An 18310-nucleotide genomic window follows, 5' to 3' on the forward strand; every position below is an offset into this window, starting at 1 on the left:
TATCAAATGCATCCACTCTATGACACTTTCTCCTCCATATTTCAGTATATCAGCTCTAGTTCCAGGTGCCTTTCCTATCTTCATCCTCATTATCACCCTTTCTGTCACCCTTCTTGCTTTAGGTGCCTGCCCTTGTATCCTCTTCTTTCCATCCTCCATACCTATGCAATAAACAACAGCAAGAGTTTTGGAGATAGGGGCGAGTATGCAGTCTGTTGGGATGAAAGGGCCTTGGAAGTGAGCCAGATGTTGTTCTTTGATGAAACCTCTAGTGGCTGATTCGTGTGAGAAACTGCAGAAGTTGGTGACTGAGTTTGGGAAAGTGTGAAAGAACGAAAATTGAGAGTAAATGTGAATAAGAGCAAGGTTATTAGGTTCAGTAGGGTTGAAGGACAAGTTGATTGGGATGTGTTTGAATGGAGAAAAAGTGGAGGAAGTGAAGTATTTTAGGTATCTGGAAGTGGACTTAGCAGCTGATGAACCATGGAAGAGGTGGTGAGTCACATGGTGGGGGAGGGGGTGAAGGTTCTTTGAGCCATGAAAAATGTGTGGAAGGTGATAAAGTTATCTCGGAAAGTAAAAATGGGCATGCTTGAAGGAATAGTAGTTCCAACAATGTTATATGGTTGTGAGTCATGGGCTATAGATAGGGTTGTATGGAGGAGGGTGGATGTGTTGGAAATGAAATGTTGAGGACAATATGTGGTGTACGGTGGTTTGATTGAGTAGGTAATGAAAGGGTAAGAGAGATGTTTGGAAATATAAAAAAGAGTTGGTTGAGAGAGCAGAAGAGGGTTTGTTGAAATGGTTTAGACATATGGAGAGAATGAGTGAGGAAAAATTAAGTCAGAGGTGGAGGGAACAAGGAGAAGTGGGAGATCAAATTGGAGGTGGAAGGATGAAGTGAAAAAGATTTTGAGCGATCAGGGCCTGGGCATACAGGAGGGTGAGATGCATGCAAGGAATAGAATGAATTGGAATGATGTGGTATACTGGGGTCGACGTGCTGACAATGGACCGAACCAGGGCATGTGAAGCATTTGGGGTGAACCATGTAAAGGTCTGTGGGGGGCATCGCTGCCCCCCACTTCATCGAGACACAAAAGGCCACATTTGTTCACACTCAGTCTCTATCTGTCATGTGTACTGCACTGAAACCACAGCTCCCTATCCACATCTAGGCCCCACACACATTTCCATGGCTTACCCCAGATGTTTGACATGTCCTGGTTCAGCCCTTTGACAGCAAGTCGTCCTCGGTATAGCACATCGTTCCAATTCATTCTATTCCTTGCATGCCTCTCTCCCTCCTGTATGTTCAGGCCCTGATCCCTCAAAATCTTTCTCACTCCATCCTTCCACCTCCAATTTGGTCTTCCACTTCTCCTTGTTCCCTCCACCTCTGACACATATATCCTCTGTGTCAATTTTTCCTCACTCATTCTCTTCATATGTCCAAACCATTTCAACACACCCTCTTCTTCTCTCTCATCCACACACTTTTTATTTCCACACATCTCTCTTGCCTTTTCATTACTTATTCGAACAAACCACCCACACCACATATTGTCCTCAGACATTTAATTTCCAACACATCCACCTTCCTCCATACAACCCTATCTATAGCCCATGCCTCACAACCATATAACATTGTTGGAACTACTATTCCTTCAAACATAGCCATTTTTGCTCTTCGAGATAACATTTTCTCCTTCCAAACATTCTTCATTGCTCCCAGAACCTTTGGCCTCTTCCCCACCCTGTGACTCACTTCTGCTTCCATGGTTCCATTCACTGCAAAGTCCACTCCCAGATATCTAAAACATTTCACTTCCTCCAATCCTCAAATTTTCCTGTCAAATAACTTATCCCTCAACCCTAGTAAACCTAATAACCTTGCTTATTCACATTTACTCTCAACTTTCTCCTGCACACTTTTCCAAACTCATTCACCAACATCTGCAGTTTCTTACTGGTATCTTGAGTTGTATCATTGGCAAACAACAACTGACTCACTTCTCAGGCCCTCTCATCCCCAGCTGACTGCAGTCTCAACCCTCTCCAAAACTCTTGCATTTTCCTCTGTAACCACCTTATCCATAAACAAATCAAACAACATTGGAGACATCACACACCCCCTACTGTAGACCGAAATTCACTGTGAACCAATCATTATCCTCTCTTCCTACTCGTACACATGGCTTACTTCCTTGGTAAAAACTTTTCACTGCTTCTAGCAACTTGCCTCCCACACCATATATTCTTAATACCTTCCACAGAGCATCTCTATCAACTCTATCATATACCTTCTCCAGACCCATAAATGCCACATACAAATCCATTTGCTTTTCTAAGTATTTCTTGCAAACATTCTTCAAAGCAAACACCTGATCCACACATCCTCTACCAGTTCTGAAACCATACTGCTTTTTTCCAGTCTGATACTCTGTACATGCCTTCACCCTACCAGTCAATACCCTTCCATATAATTTCCCAGATATATTCTACAAACTTATTCCTCTGTAGTTTGAACACTCACCTTTATCCCCTTTGCCTTTGTACAATGGCACTATGCATGCATTCTGCCAATCCTCAGGCACTTCACCATGATCCATACATACATTGAATATACTCAACAACCAGTCAACAACACAGTCACCCACTTTTTTATGAATTCCTCTGTAATACCATCCATACCTGCCTGCCTTGCCAGATTTCATCTTTCGCAAAGCTTTCACTACCTCTTCTCTCTTAACCAAACCATTTTCCCTGACCTTCTCACCTTGCACACCACCACAACCAAAACACCCTATATCTGTCACTCATATCATCAAACATTTTCAACAAACCTTCAAAATATTCATTCCATATCCTTCTCACTACCTGTTATTTTTTCCCTACTTTCCCCCTTCACTGATGTTCCGATTTGTTCTCTTGTCCTACGCACGTTATTTACCTCCTTCAAAACATCTTTTTATTCTCCCTAGTTTAATGATAATCTCTCACTCCAATTCTCATTTGCCCTCTTTTTCAACCCTTGCACCTTTCTCTTGACCTTCTGCCACTTTATCTTATACATCTCCCAGTCATTTGCACTCCTTCCTTGTAAGTATCATCCAAATACCTCTCTTTTATCTTTCACTAACAACTTTACTTCTTCATCCCACCACCCACTACCCTTTCTAATCTGCCTACCTCCCACCTTTCTCATGCCACTTGCATTTTATGCACAAGCCATCATTGCTTCCCTAAATACATCCTATTCCCCATCCACTCCCCTCGTCACTTGATCTCACCTTTTCCCATTCTACAGTCAATCTCACCTGGTACTTTGTATAAAAATTACATTTATGCTTTTACTATAGGAAATCTGTTGTGCAATTATGCATGTAAAAAGCGTGAATGATGAATTGATACCAAAGAATTCAAAGCCACATCTTTTCTGTGGTGGACATTATTATAGAATGTCTGAACTTCTCCTGGAATATTAATGAGCTGCTTTTCATATATAGATCAAAGCCTTCCATATGATGTTCATTTGCTGTTGTTTCAATAATGTCCCATGCAAAATATGTTGGGACGTGGCATTAAATCATCAATTTAGTTGGCTGTTTGACACATGATTTTTTTAATAGAATTGATGAGAATTTTTATTGTAAACTGAGGTACTCATATTTGTACATAGTATAAGTATCTATCTATCTATATCTCTGATGCCTGTACCCTCCTAGAATTCCTTCATGGGCATGACCATGGTAATAGAGTCTCCATAACAAGTGAACTCTAGTGCCACTTCTTATCCTTTAGTGCCTCACCCTTGATAGGCTACTGGCACAGGTCAGCTCTAGCACAGTGTTTGCAGAGGCTTCAACCTGATGATCTTAAGACTACTTAATGACCATTACCACTTAATGCTTCTGCCTCATATTCTTGCCTTGTACTTTTGCTTAATGTTTCTGCCTAATTCTCTTGCCAAAATGTTCCCACTTGTTACTTGTATGTAGTGTTCCTACCGTTTTGCCAAAAGGCTGGGCTAGCTCATAGTGTTCACCACAAGAAAATCTAGTGTTACGAAGAATGAGCTGTGTGTGTTAAGTGTTTTTAAGTGTTATGTGTGACAAGGAGAGTTTGTATGTTTGTGTAAAAGTATTGTACACAATATTATTTTCAGTGTTTAAAGGGTAATTATTTTATGTTTTCAGATATGCCACAGGATGTGGAGAACTTCACATGCATTTCTAGGAACTGGGAGTCACTTAATTGTACATGGACAGTTCCAGAAAATCCTGTCAGAGTTGATTATATTCTCACGTACGTTGTGACAGGCTTCCTAGATACCAGGTACGCTTTTTTGCGCTAATGCCAGCCAGTGGGAAAAATGGTTTGCTGAATGAATATGTTTGGTGAGTGGTTAAGTAATGCTGTGTGAATGTAAACTTTCTTGACACTAGCATTTTGTTTTGCATGTGGTGTTCATGCATTTACCAGATCGTTCTTGAATTTGTCTTTCTGTTTGAATGTTGAATGTTGTGTGTTGTACAGAAACTGAAATAGTGATTCTTGAATTAGTCTTATTAAAGAATATAGGAATCCATGAATTTAGTTTGTGGAAAAGCAGAGGACTCCATGAATTCAGTTTATTAATGCTTGAATTATCCACATTATTCTGCAAGTGAGAGAATATAGGTAGTGCAACTCTTTTTTTTTGGAGAGTACGGAAAACCTGTCAGGTGTAAAGTCCTGTAAAATCCAGTTTGGCTGTTAAATGCTTATTCCACTTTTTTTAATATTTTGTCCAAAGTATTAATTGAGATGTGTATACCTTAAGCATTATTGCACATGCATCCAACAAAAGAAATGACATGTGAGGAACAAAATGAATCGGATGAACACTTGCATTTTTTTGCCAAGTTCTGTCTTTACCCAGCAGGATTAAGTTAGTGAGCAGGTAATGAGAACCCCACTCCCTTTGAGATAATACTTAGGCATTATCCCTTTGATATACTTTGGTTTACCCACAATGTTGTCTTCAAGTGCAATATCACCTTAAATGACCCAGTGCTCGTTGCTGTTCCCCTGTTGCTACATCATGAATCTAAAGCCATAAACTAACTGTATAAATCACTGAACTTATTTTTTACTATACTTTTGTCTGGTGTTTGCTTTGAAGAATGTATGTGAGAAATACTTAGAAAAACGGATGGATTTTTATGTAGCATTTATGAATCTGAAGAAGGCATATGATAGGGTTGATAGAGATGCTTTCTGGAAGATGTTAAGAGTATATGGTGTGGGAGGTAAGTTGCTAGAAGCAGTGAAAAGTTTTTATTGAGGATATAAGGCATGTGTACGGGTAGGAAGAGAGGAAAGTGATTGGTTACCAGTGAATGTCGGTTTGTGGCAGAGGTGCATGTCTCCATGGATGTTTAATTTGTATATGGATGGGATGGTTAGGGAGGTGAATGCAAGAGTTTCAGAGAGAGGGGCAAGTCTGTTGTGGATAAGAGGGAAGTGAGTCAGTTGTTGTTTGCTGATGATCCAGCGCTGGTGGCTGATTCATGTGAGAAACTGCAGAAGTTGGTGACTGAGTATGATAAAGTGTGTGAAAGAAGAAAGCTGAAAGTAGATGTGAATAAGAGCAAGGTTATTAGGTTCAGTAGGGTTGAGGGACAAGTTGATTGGGAGGTAAGTTTGAATGGAGAAAAACTGGAGGAAGTGAACATTTTTAGATATCTGGGAATGGTTTTAACAGCGGATGGAACCATGGAAGCGGAAGTGAGTCAGAGGGCGGAGGAGGGGGCAAAGGTTCTGGGAGCATTGGAGAATGTGTGGAAGGTGAGAACGTTGTCTCGAAGAGCAAAAATAGGTATGTTAGAAGGAATAGTGGGTCCAACAATGTTATATGGTTGCGAGTCATGGGCTATAGAGAGAGTTTTGTGGAGGAGGGTGGATGTGTTGAAAATGAAATGTTTGAGGGCAATATGTGGTGTGAGGTGGTTTGATCGGTTAAGTAATGAAAGGGTAAGAGAGATGTGTGGTAATAAAAAGAGTATGGTTAAGAGAGCACATGGAGATAATGAGTGAAGGAAGATTGGCAAAGAGGATATATGTGTCAGAGGTGGAGGGAACAAGAAGTGGGAGACCAAATTAAAGGTGGAAGGGTGGATTGAAAAAGATTTTGAGCAATTGGGGCCCTGAACATACACGAGGGTGAAAGGCGTGCAAGGAATAGAGTGAATTGGAATGATGTGGTATATTGAAGTTGACGTGCTGTCAATGGATTGAACCAGGGCATGTGAAGTGTTTGGGGTAAACCTTTGGCCTCTTCCCCACCCTGTGACCACTTCTGTTTCCCAGGGTTTCCCATTCATGAAAAGTCCACTCCCAGATATCAAACATTTCACTTCCTCCAATCCTCAAATTTTCCTGTCAAATAATTATCCCTCAACCCTAGTAAACCCTAATAACCTTGCTTATTCACATTTACTCTCAACTTTCTCCTGCACACTTTTCCAAACTCATTCACCAACATCTGCAAGTTTCTTACTGGTATCTTGAGTTGTATCATTGGCAAACAACAACTGACTCACTTCTCAGGCCTCTCATCCCCAGCTGACTGCAGTCTCAACCCTCTCCAAAACTCTTGCATTTTCCTCGTAACCACCTTATCCATAAACAAATCAAACAACATTGGAGACATCACACACCCCCTACTGTAGACCGAAATTCACTGTGAACCAATCATTATCCTCTCTTCCTACTCGTACACATGGCTTACTTCCTTGGTAAAAACTTTTCACTGCTTCTAGCAACTTGCCTCCCACACCATATATTCTTAATACCTTCCACAGAGCATCTCTATCAACTCTATCATATACCTTCTCCAGACCCATAAATGCCACATACAAATCCATTTGCTTTTCTAAGTATTTCTTGCAAACATTCTTCAAAGCAAACACCTGATCCACACATCCTCTACCAGTTCTGAAACCATACTGCTTTTTTCCAGTCTGATACTCTGTACATGCCTTCACCCTACTAGTCAATACCCTTCCATATAATTTCCCAGATATATTCTACAAACTTATTCCTCTGTAGTTTGAACACTCACCTTTATCCCCTTTGCCTTTGTACAATGGCACTATGCATGCATTCTGCCAATCCTCAGGCACTTCACCATGATCCATACATACATTGAATATACTCAACAACCAGTCAACAACACAGTCACCCACTTTTTTATGAATTCCTCTGTAATACCATCCATACCTGCCTGCCTTGCCAGATTTCATCTTTCACAAAGCTTTCACTACCTCTTCTCTCTTAACCAAACCATTTTCCCTGACCTTCTCACCTTGCACACCACCACAACCAAAACACCCTATATCTGTCACTCATATCATCAAACATTTTCAACAAACCTTCAAAATATTCATTCCATATCCTTCTCACTACCTGTTATTTTTTCCCTACTTTCCCCCTTCACTGATGTTCCGATTTGTTCTCTTGTCCTACGCACGTTATTTACCTCCTTCAAAACATCTTTTTATTCTCCCTAGTTTAATGATAATCTCTCACTCCAATTCTCATTTGCCCTCTTTTTCAACCCTTGCACCTTTCTCTTGACCTTCTGCCACTTTATCTTATACATCTCCCAGTCATTTGCACTCCTTCCTTGTAAGTATCATCCAAATACCTCTCTTTTATCTTTCACTAACAACTTTACTTCTTCATCCCACCACCCACTACCCTTTCTAATCTGCCTACCTCCCACCTTTCTCATGCCACTTGCATTTTATGCACAAGCCATCATTGCTTCCCTAAATACATCCTATTCCCCATCCACTCCCCTCGTCACTTGATCTCACCTTTTCCCATTCTACAGTCAATCTCACCTGGTACTTTGTATAAAAATTACATTTATGCTTTTACTATAGGAAATCTGTTGTGCAATTATGCATGTAAAAAGCGTGAATGATGAATTGATACCAAAGAATTCAAAGCCACATCTTTTCTGTGGTGGACATTATTATAGAATGTCTGAACTTCTCCTGGAATATTAATGAGCTGCTTTTCATATATAGATCAAAGCCTTCCATATGATGTTCATTTGCTGTTGTTTCAATAATGTCCCATGCAAAATATGTTGGGACGTGGCATTAAATCATCAATTTAGTTGGCTGTTTGACACATGATTTTTTTAATAGAATTGATGAGAATTTTTATTGTAAACTGAGGTACTCATATTTGTACATAGTATAAGTATCTATCTATCTATATCTCTGATGCCTGTACCCTCCTAGAATTCCTTCATGGGCATGACCATGGTAATAGAGTCTCCATAACAAGTGAACTCTAGTGCCACTTCTTATCCTTTAGTGCCTCACCCTTGATAGGCTACTGGCACAGGTCAGCTCTAGCACAGTGTTTGCAGAGGCTTCAACCTGATGATCTTAAGACTACTTAATGACCATTACCACTTAATGCTTCTGCCTCATATTCTTGCCTTGTACTTTTGCTTAATGTTTCTGCCTAATTCTCTTGCCAAAATGTTCCCACTTGTTACTTGTATGTAGTGTTCCTACCGTTTTGCCAAAAGGCTGGGCTAGCTCATAGTGTTCACCACAAGAAAATCTAGTGTTACGAAGAATGAGCTGTGTGTGTTAAGTGTTTTTAAGTGTTATGTGTGACAAGGAGAGTTTGTATGTTTGTGTAAAAGTATTGTACACAATATTATTTTCAGTGTTTAAAGGGTAATTATTTTATGTTTTCAGATATGCCACAGGATGTGGAGAACTTCACATGCATTTCTAGGAACTGGGAGTCACTTAATTGTACATGGACAGTTCCAGAAAATCCTGTCAGAGTTGATTATATTCTCACGTACGTTGTGACAGGCTTCCTAGATACCAGGTACGCTTTTTTGCGCTAATGCCAGCCAATGGGAAAAATGGTTTGCTGAATGAATATGTTTGGTGAGTGGTTAAGTAATGCTGTGTGAATGTAAACTTTCTTGACACTAGCATTTTGTTTTGCATGTGGTGTTCATGCATTTACCAGATCGTTCTTGAATTTGTCTTTCTGTTTGAATGTTGAATGTTGTGTGTTGTACAGAAACTGAAATAGTGATTCTTGAATTAGTCTTATTAAAGAATATAGGAATCTATGAATTTAGTTTGTGGAAAAGCAGAGGACTCCATGAATTCAGTTTATTAATGCTTGAATTATCCACATTATTCTGCAAGTGAGAGAATATAGGTAGTGCAACTCTTTTTTTTTGGAGAGTACGGAAAACCTGTCAGGTGTAAAGTCCTGTAAAATCCAGTTTGGCTGTTAAATGCTTATTCCACTTTTTTTAATATTTTGTCCAAAGTATTAATTGAGATGTGTATACCTTAAGCATTATTGCACATGCATCCAACAAAAGAAATGACATGTGAGGAACAAAATGAATCGGATGAACACTTGCATTTTTTTGCCAAGTTCTGTCTTTACCCAGCAGGATTAAGTTAGTGAGCAGGTAATGAGAACCCCACTCCCTTTGAGATAATACTTAGGCATTATCCCTTTGATATACTTTGGTTTACCCACAATGTTGTCTTCAAGTGCAATATCACCTTAAATGACCCAGTGCTCGTTGCTGTTCCCCTGTTGCTACATCATGAATCTAAAGCCATAAACTAACTGTATAAATCACTGAACTTATTTTTTACTATACTTTTGTCTGGTGTTTGCTTTGAAGAATGTATGTGAGAAATACTTAGAAAAACGGATGGATTTTTATGTAGCATTTATGAATCTGAAGAAGGCATATGATAGGGTTGATAGAGATGCTTTCTGGAAGATGTTAAGAGTATATGGTGTGGGAGGTAAGTTGCTAGAAGCAGTGAAAAGTTTTTATTGAGGATATAAGGCATGTGTACGGGTAGGAAGAGAGGAAAGTGATTGGTTACCAGTGAATGTCGGTTTGTGGCAGAGGTGCATGTCTCCATGGATGTTTAATTTGTATATGGATGGGATGGTTAGGGAGGTGAATGCAAGAGTTTCAGAGAGAGGGGCAAGTCTGTTGTGGATAAGAGGGAAGTGAGTCAGTTGTTGTTTGCTGATGATCCAGCGCTGGTGGCTGATTCATGTGAGAAACTGCAGAAGTTGGTGACTGAGTATGATAAAGTGTGTGAAAGAAGAAAGCTGAAAGTAGATGTGAATAAGAGCAAGGTTATTAGGTTCAGTAGGGTTGAGGGACAAGTTGATTGGGAGGTAAGTTTGAATGGAGAAAAACTGGAGGAAGTGAACATTTTTAGATATCTGGGAATGGTTTTAACAGCGGATGGAACCATGGAAGCGGAAGTGAGTCAGAGGGCGGAGGAGGGGGCAAAGGTTCTGGGAGCATTGGAGAATGTGTGGAAGGTGAGAACGTTGTCTCGAAGAGCAAAAATAGGTATGTTAGAAGGAATAGTGGGTCCAACAATGTTATATGGTTGCGAGTCATGGGCTATAGAGAGAGTTTTGTGGAGGAGGGTGGATGTGTTGAAAATGAAATGTTTGAGGGCAATATGTGGTGTGAGGTGGTTTGATCGGTTAAGTAATGAAAGGGTAAGAGAGATGTGTGGTAATAAAAAGAGTATGGTTAAGAGAGCACATGGAGATAATGAGTGAAGGAAGATTGGCAAAGAGGATATATGTGTCAGAGGTGGAGGGAACAAGAAGTGGGAGACCAAATTAAAGGTGGAAGGGTGGATTGAAAAAGATTTTGAGCAATTGGGGCCCTGAACATACACGAGGGTGAAAGGCGTGCAAGGAATAGAGTGAATTGGAATGATGTGGTATATTGAAGTTGACGTGCTGTCAATGGATTGAACCAGGGCATGTGAAGTGTTTGGGGTAAACCATGGAAAGTTTTGTAGGGCCTGGATGTGTGGTTTTGGTGCATTACACATGACAGCTGGAGACTGAGTGTGAACAAATGTGGCCTTTGTTGTCTTTTCCTAATGCTACCTCACTTGTTTGGGGGGAGGGAGGTGCTATTTCATGTGTTGCAGGGTGGTGATGGGAATGGATGAAGGCAGCAGTATGAATATATGCATGTGTACATGTCTGTGTATGTATTGTATGTATACATTGAAATGTATAGGTATGTATATGTGCATGTGTGGGCATTTATGTATATGAATATGTATGTGGGTGGATTGGGCCATTCTTGCATGTGTTTCCTTGTGCTACCTTGCTAACGTGGGAGACAGCAACAAAGTATAATATAGAAAAAAATATCACATTGTTCCAGTTCACTCTATTCCTTGCACGCCTTTCACCCTCCTGGATGTTCAGGCCTCGATCGCTCCAAATCTTTTTCACTCCATCCTTCCACCTCCAATTTGGCCTCCCACTTATCGTTCCCTCCACCTCTTACACATGTATCCTCTTTTCCAATCTTTCCTCACTCATTCTCTCCATGTGACCAAACCATTTCAATACACACTCTTCTGCTCTCTGATCCACACTCTTTTTATTACCACATGCCTCTCTTACCCGTTCATTACTTACTTGATCAAACCACCTCACACCACATGTTGCCCTCAAACATCTCATTTTCCAACACATCCACCCTCCTTTGCACAACTCTGTCTATATCCCATGCCTCACAACCATATAACATTCTAGGAACCACTATTCCTTCAAACATATCCATTTTTGCTCTCCAGTTTGCGGCATGGGTGTGTGATGTCTCCATGGTTGTTTAATTTGTTTATGGTTGGGGTTGTTAGGCAGGTGAATGCAAGAGTTTTGGAGAGAGGGGCAAGTATGCAGTCTGTTGTGGATGAGAGGGCTTGGGAAGTGAGTCAGGTGTTGTTTGCTGATGACAGTGTTGGTGGTTGATGTGGGTGAGAAACTGCAGCAGCTGGTGACTGAGTTTGGTAAAGTGTGTGAAAGAAGAAAGCTGAGAGTGAATATGAATAAGAGCAAGGTTATTAGGTACAGTCGGGTTGAGGGACAAGTTAATTAAGGGGTAAGTTTGAATGGATAAAAACTGGAGGAAGTGAAGTGTTTTAGATATCTGGGAGTGGATTTGGCAGTGGATGGAACCATGGAAGCAGAAGTAAGTTACAGGGTGGGGGAGAGGGTGAAAGTTCTGGGAGCGTTGAAAAATGTGTTGAAGGCAAGAACATTATCCCGGTAAGCAAAAATGGGTACATTTGAAGGAATAGTTGTTCCAACAATGTTATATGGTTGCGAGGTGTGGGCTATAGATAGGGTTGTGCAGAGGAGGGTGGATGTGCTAGAAATGAGATGTTTGAGGACAATATAATGTGTGAAGTGGTTTGATCGAGTAAGTAATGAAAGGGTAAGAGAGATGTGTGGTACTAAAAAGAGTGTGGTTGAGAGAGCAGAAGAGGGAGTATTGAAATGGTTTGGTCACATCGAGCGAATGAGTGAGGAAAGATTGACAAAGAGGATATATATGTCAGAAGTTGAGGGAACGAGGAGAAGTGGGAGACCAAATTGGAGGTGGAAGGATTGAGTGAAAAAGATATTGAGTGATAGAGGCCTGAACATGCAGGAGGGTGAAAGGCGTGTAAGGAATAGAGTGAATAGGAACGATGTGGTATACCGAGGTCAACGTGCTGTCAGTGGATTGAACCAGGGCATGTGAAGCGTCTAGGGTAAACCATGGAAAGTTTTGTGGGGCCTGTATGTGGAAAGGGAGCTGTGGTTTCAGTACATTATACATGACAGCTAGAGACTGAGTGTGAACGAATGTGGCCTTTTTTGTCTTTTCCTAGCGCTACCTTGTGCACGTGTGGGGAAGGGGGATGTCATTTCATGTGTGGTGGGGTGGCAACAGGAATGAATAAAGGCAGCAAGTATGAGTTATTTACATGTGTATATATGTATATATTAAATTTTAGGGAGAATAAAAAGATGTTCTGGAAGGAGGTAAATAAAGTGCGTAAGACAAGGGAGCAAATGGGAACTTCAGTGAAGGGCGCAAATGGGGAGGTGATAACAAGTAGTGGTGATGTGAGAAGGAGATGGAGTGAGTATTTTGAAGGTTTGTTGAATGTGTTTGATGATAGAGTGGCATATATAGGGTGTTTTGGTCGAGGTGGTGTGCAAAGTGAGAGGGTTAGGGAAAATGATTTGGTAAACAGAGAAGAGATAGTGAAAGCTTTGCGGAAGATGAAAGCTGGCAAGGCAGCAGGTTTGGATGGTATTGCAGTGGAATTTATTAAAAAAGGGGGTGACTGTATTGTTGACTGGTTGGTAAGGTTATTTAATGTATGTATGACTCATGGTGAGGTGCCTGAGGATTGGCGGAATGCGTGCATAGTGCCATTGTACAAAGGCAAAGGGGATAAGAGTGAATGCTCAAATTACAGAGGTATAAGTTTGTTGAGTATTCCTGGTAAATTATATGGGAGGGTATTGATTGAGAGGGTGAAGGCATGTACAGAGCATCAGATTGGGGAAGAGCAGTGTGGTTTCAGAAGTGGTAGAGGATGTGTGGATCAAGTGTTTGCTTTGAAGAATGTATGTGAGAAATACTTAGAAAAGCAAATGGATTTGTATGTAGCATTTATGGATCTGGAGAAGGCATATGATAGAGTTGATAGAGATGCTTTCTGGAAGGTATTAAGAATATATGGTGTGGGAGGAAAGTTGTTAGAAGCAGTGAAAAGTTTTTATCGAGGATGTAAGGCATGTGTACGTGTAGGAAGAGAGGAAAGTGATTGGTTCTCAGTGAATGTAGGTTTGCGGCAGGGGTGTGTGATGTCTCCATGGTTGTTTAATTTGTTTATGGATGGGGTTGTTAGGGAGGTAAATGCAAGAGTTTTGAAAAGAGGGGCAAGTATGAAGTCTGTTGGGGATGAGAGAGCTTGGGAAGTGAGTCAGTTGTTGTTCGCTGATGATACAGCGCTGGTGGCTGATTCATGTGAGAAACTGCAGAAGCTGGTGACTGAGTTTGGTAAAGTGTGTGGAAGAAGAAAGTTAAGAGTAAAGGTGAATAAGAGCAAGGTTATCAGGTACAGTAGGGTTGAGGGTCAAGTCAATTGGGAGGTGAGTTTGAATGGAGAAAAACTGGAGGAAGTGAAGTGTTTTAGATATCTGGGAGTGGATCTGGCAGCGGATGGAACCATGGAAGTGGAAGTGGATCATAGGGTGGGGGAGGGGATGAAAATTCTGGGGGCCTTGAAGAATGTGTGGAAGTCGAGAACATTATCTCGGAAAACAAAAATGGGTATGTTTGAAGGAATAGTGGTTCCAACAATGTTGTATGGTTGCGAGGCGTGGGCTATGGATAGAGTTGTGCGCAGGAGGATGGATGTGCTGGAAATGAGATGTTTGAGGACAATGTGTGGTGTGAGGTGGTTTGATCGAGTGAGTAACGTAAGGGTGAGAGAGATGTGTGGAAATAGGAAGAGCGTGGTTGAGAGAGCAGAAGAGGGTGTTTTGAAGTGGTTTTGGGCACATGGAGAGAATGAGTGAGGAAAGATTGACCAAGAGGATATATGTGTCGGAGGTGGAGGGAACGAGGAGAAGAGGGAGACCAAATTGGAGGTGGAAAGATGGAGTGAAAAAGATTTTGTGTGATCGGGGCCTGAACATGCAGGAGGGTGAAAGGAGGGCAAGGAATAGAGTGAATTGGAGCGATGTGGTGTACCGGGGTTGACGTGCTGTCAGTGGATTGAATCAAGGCATGTGGAGCGTCTGGGGTGAGCCATGGAAAGCTGTGTAGGTATGTATATTTGCGTGTGTGGACGTGTGTATATGCATGTGTGTGGGGGGGGTTGGGCCATTTCTCTCGTCTGTTTCCTTGCGCTACCTCGCAAACGCGGGAGACAGCAACAAAGTATAAAAAAAGAAAAAAAAAAAAATATATGTGTATGTCTGTGTATGTATATATATATGTATATGATAGAGTTGATAGAGATGCTCTGTGGAAGGTATTAAGAATATATGGGGTGGGAGGCAAGTTGTTAGAAGCAGTGAAAAGTTTTTATCGAGGATGTAAGGCATGTGTACGTGTAGGAAGAGAGGAAAGTGATTGGTTCTCAGTAAATGTAGGTTTGTGGCAGGGGTGTGTGATGTCTCCATGGTTGTTTAATTTGTTTATGGATGGGGTTGTTAGGGAGGTGAATGCAAGAGTTTTGGAAAGAGGGGCAAGTATGAAGTCTGTTGTGGATGAGAGAGCTTGGGAAGTGAGTCAGTTGTTGTTCGCTGATGATACAGCGCTGTTGGCTGATTCATGTGAGAAACTGCAGAAGCTGGTGACTGAGTTTGGTAAAGTGTGTGAAAGAAGAAAGTTAAGAGTAAATGTGAATAAGAGCAAGGTTATTAGGTACAGTAGGGTTGAGGGTCAAGTCAATTTGGAGGTAAGTTTGGATGGAGAAAAACTGGAGGAAGTAAAGTGTTTTAGATATCTGGGAGTGGATCTGGCAGCGGATGGAACCATGGAAGCGGAAGTGAATCTTAGGGTGGGGGAAGGGGGCGAAAATCCTGGGAGCCTTGAAGAATGTTTGGAAGTCGAGAACATTACCTCGGAAAGCAAAAATGGGTATGTTTGAAGGAATAGTGGTTCCAACAATGTTGTATGGTTGCGAGGCGTGGGCTCTGGATAGAGTTGTGCGCAGGAGGGTGGATGTGCTGGAAATGAGATGTTTGAGGACAATGTGTGGTGTGAGGTGGTTTGATCGAGTAAGTAACGTAAGGGTAAGAGAGATGTGTGGAAATAAAAAGAGCGTGGTTGAGAGAGCAGAAGAGGGTGTTTTGAAATGGTTTGGGCACATGGAGAGAATGAGTGAGGAAAGATTGACCAAGAGGATATATGTGTCGGAGGTGGAGGGAACGAGGAGAAGTGGGAGACCAAATTGGAGGTGGAAAGATGAAGTGAAAAAGATTTTGTGTGATCGGGGCCTGAACATGCATGAGGGTGAAAGGCGGGCAAGGAATAGAGTGAATTGGATCGATGTGGTATACCGGGGTTGACGTGCTGTCAGTGGATTGAATCAAGGCATGTGAAGCGTCTGGGGTAAACCATGGAAAGCTGTTTAGGTATGTATATTTGCGTGTGTGGACGTGTATGTATATACATGTGTATTGGGGTGGGTTGGGCCATTTCTTTCGTCTGTTTCCTTGCGCTACCTCGCAAACGCGGGAGACAGCGACGAAGCAGAAAAAAAAATACGTTGAAATGTATAAGTGTGTATATGAGCGTGTGTGGACGTGTATGTATATACATGTGTATTTGGGTGGATTGGGCCATTCTTTTCTCTGTTTCCTTGTGATACCTCGCTAATGCGGGAGACAGCGACTAAGCATAATGCGTGCATATTGCCGTTGTACAAAGGCAAAGGGGATAAGAGTGAGTGCTCAAATTACAGAGGTATAAGTTTGTTGAGTATTCCTGGTAAATTATATGGGAGGGTATTGATTGAGAGGGTGAAGGCATGTACAGAGCATCAGATTGGGGAAGAGAAGTGTGGTTTCAGAAGTGGTAGAGGATGTGTGGATCAGGTGTTTGCTTTGAAGAATGTATGTGAGAAATACTTAGAAAAGCAAATGGATTTGTATGTAGCATTTATGGATCTGGAGAAGGCATATGATAGAGTTGATAGAGATGCTCTGTGGAAGGTATTAAGAATATATGGTGTGGGAGGAAAGTTGTTAGAAGCAGTGAAAAGTTTTTATCGAGGATGTAAGGCATGTGTACGTGTAGGAAGAGAGGAAAGTGATTGGTTCTCAGTGAATGTAGGTTTGCGGCAGGGGTGTGTGATGTCTCCATGGTTGTTTAATTTGTTTATGGATGGGGTTGTTAGGGAGGTAAATGCAAGAGTTTTGGAAAGAGGGGCAATTATGAAGTCTGTTGGGGATGAGAGAGCTTGGGAAGTGAGTCAGTTGTTGTTCGCTGATGATACAGCGCTGGTGGCTGATTCATGTGAGAAACTGCAGAAGCTGGTGACTGAGTTTGGTAAAGTGTGTGGAAGAAGAAAGTTAAGAGTAAATGTGAATAAGAGCAAGGTTATTAGGTACAGTAGGGTTGAGGGTCAAGTCAATTGGGAGGTGAGTTTGAATGGAGAAAAACTGGAGGAAGTAAAGTGTTTTAGATATCTGGGAGTGGATCTGGCAGCGGATGGAACCATGGAAGCGGAAGTGGATCATAGGGTGGGGGAGGGGGCGAAAATTCTGGGGGCCTTGAAGAATGTGTGGAAGTCGAGAACATTATCTCGGAAAGCAAAAATGGGTATGTTTGAAGGAATAGTGTTTCCAACAATGTTGTATGGTTGCAAGGCGTGGGCTATGGATAGAGTTGTGCGCAGGAGGATGGAGGTGCTGGAAATGAGATGTTTGAGGACAATGTGTGGTGTGAGGTGGTTTGATCGAGTGAGTAACGTAAGGGTAAGAGAGATGTGTGGAAATAAAAAGAGCGTGGTTGAGAGAGCAGAAGAGGGTGTTTTGAAGTGGTTTGGGCACATGGAGAGATTGAGCGAGGAAAGATTGACGAAGAGGATATATGTGTCGGAGGTGGAGGGAACGAGGAGAAGAGGGAGACCAAATTGGAGGTGGAAAGATGGAGTGAAAAAGATTTTGTGTGATCGGGGCCTGAACATGCAGGAGGGTGAAAGGAGGGCAAGGAATAGTGTGAATTGGAGCGATGTGGTATACCGGGGTTGACGTGCTGTCAGTGGATTGAATCAAGGCATGTGAAGCGTCTGGGGTAAACCATGGAAAGCTGTGTAAGTATGCATATTTGCGTGTGTGGACGTATGTATATACATGTGTATGGGGGGGGGGTTGGGCCATTTCTTTCTTCTGTTTCCTTGCGCTACCTCGCAAATGCGGGAGACAGCGGGAAAAATATATATATATATATATATATATATATATATATATATATATATATATATATATATATATATATATATATTTATATATATATATATATATATATATATATATATATATATATATATATATATTTTTTTTTTTTTTTTTCAAACTATTCGCCATTTCCCACATTAGCGAGGTAGCGTTAAGAGCAGAGGACTGAGCCTTTGAGGGACTACCCTTACCTGGCCCAATTCTCTGTTCCTTCTTTTGGAAAATTAAAAAAAAAAAACGAGATGGGAGGATTTCCAGCCCCCCACTCCCTCCCCTTTTAGTCGTCTTCTACGATACGCAGGGAATACGTGGGAAGTATTCTTGCTCCCCTATCCCCAGGGATAATATATATATATATATATATATATATATATATATATATATATATATATATATATATATATATAGGCGACTAAAAGGGGAGGGAGCGGGG

The 18310-nt window shown here is 41.4% G+C and overlaps 1 protein-coding gene across 1 annotated transcript in view; it reads left to right on the plus strand.

The window, feature by feature from the left end:
- Positions 1-18310, plus strand: part of LOC139762511 (uncharacterized) — an 854543-nt gene that overhangs the window by 284799 nt on the left and 551434 nt on the right. Inside the window, exon 8 of the mRNA XM_071687495.1 lies at positions 4203-4341. Coding sequence (XP_071543596.1) covers positions 4203-4341 — 139 coding nt within the window. The remainder of the gene's footprint in view (positions 1-4202; positions 4342-18310) is intronic.

The sequence above is a fragment of the Panulirus ornatus genome, chromosome 3, assembly GCF_036320965.1.
Source record: "Panulirus ornatus isolate Po-2019 chromosome 3, ASM3632096v1, whole genome shotgun sequence".
Taxonomy (NCBI): domain Eukaryota; kingdom Metazoa; phylum Arthropoda; class Malacostraca; order Decapoda; family Palinuridae; genus Panulirus; species Panulirus ornatus.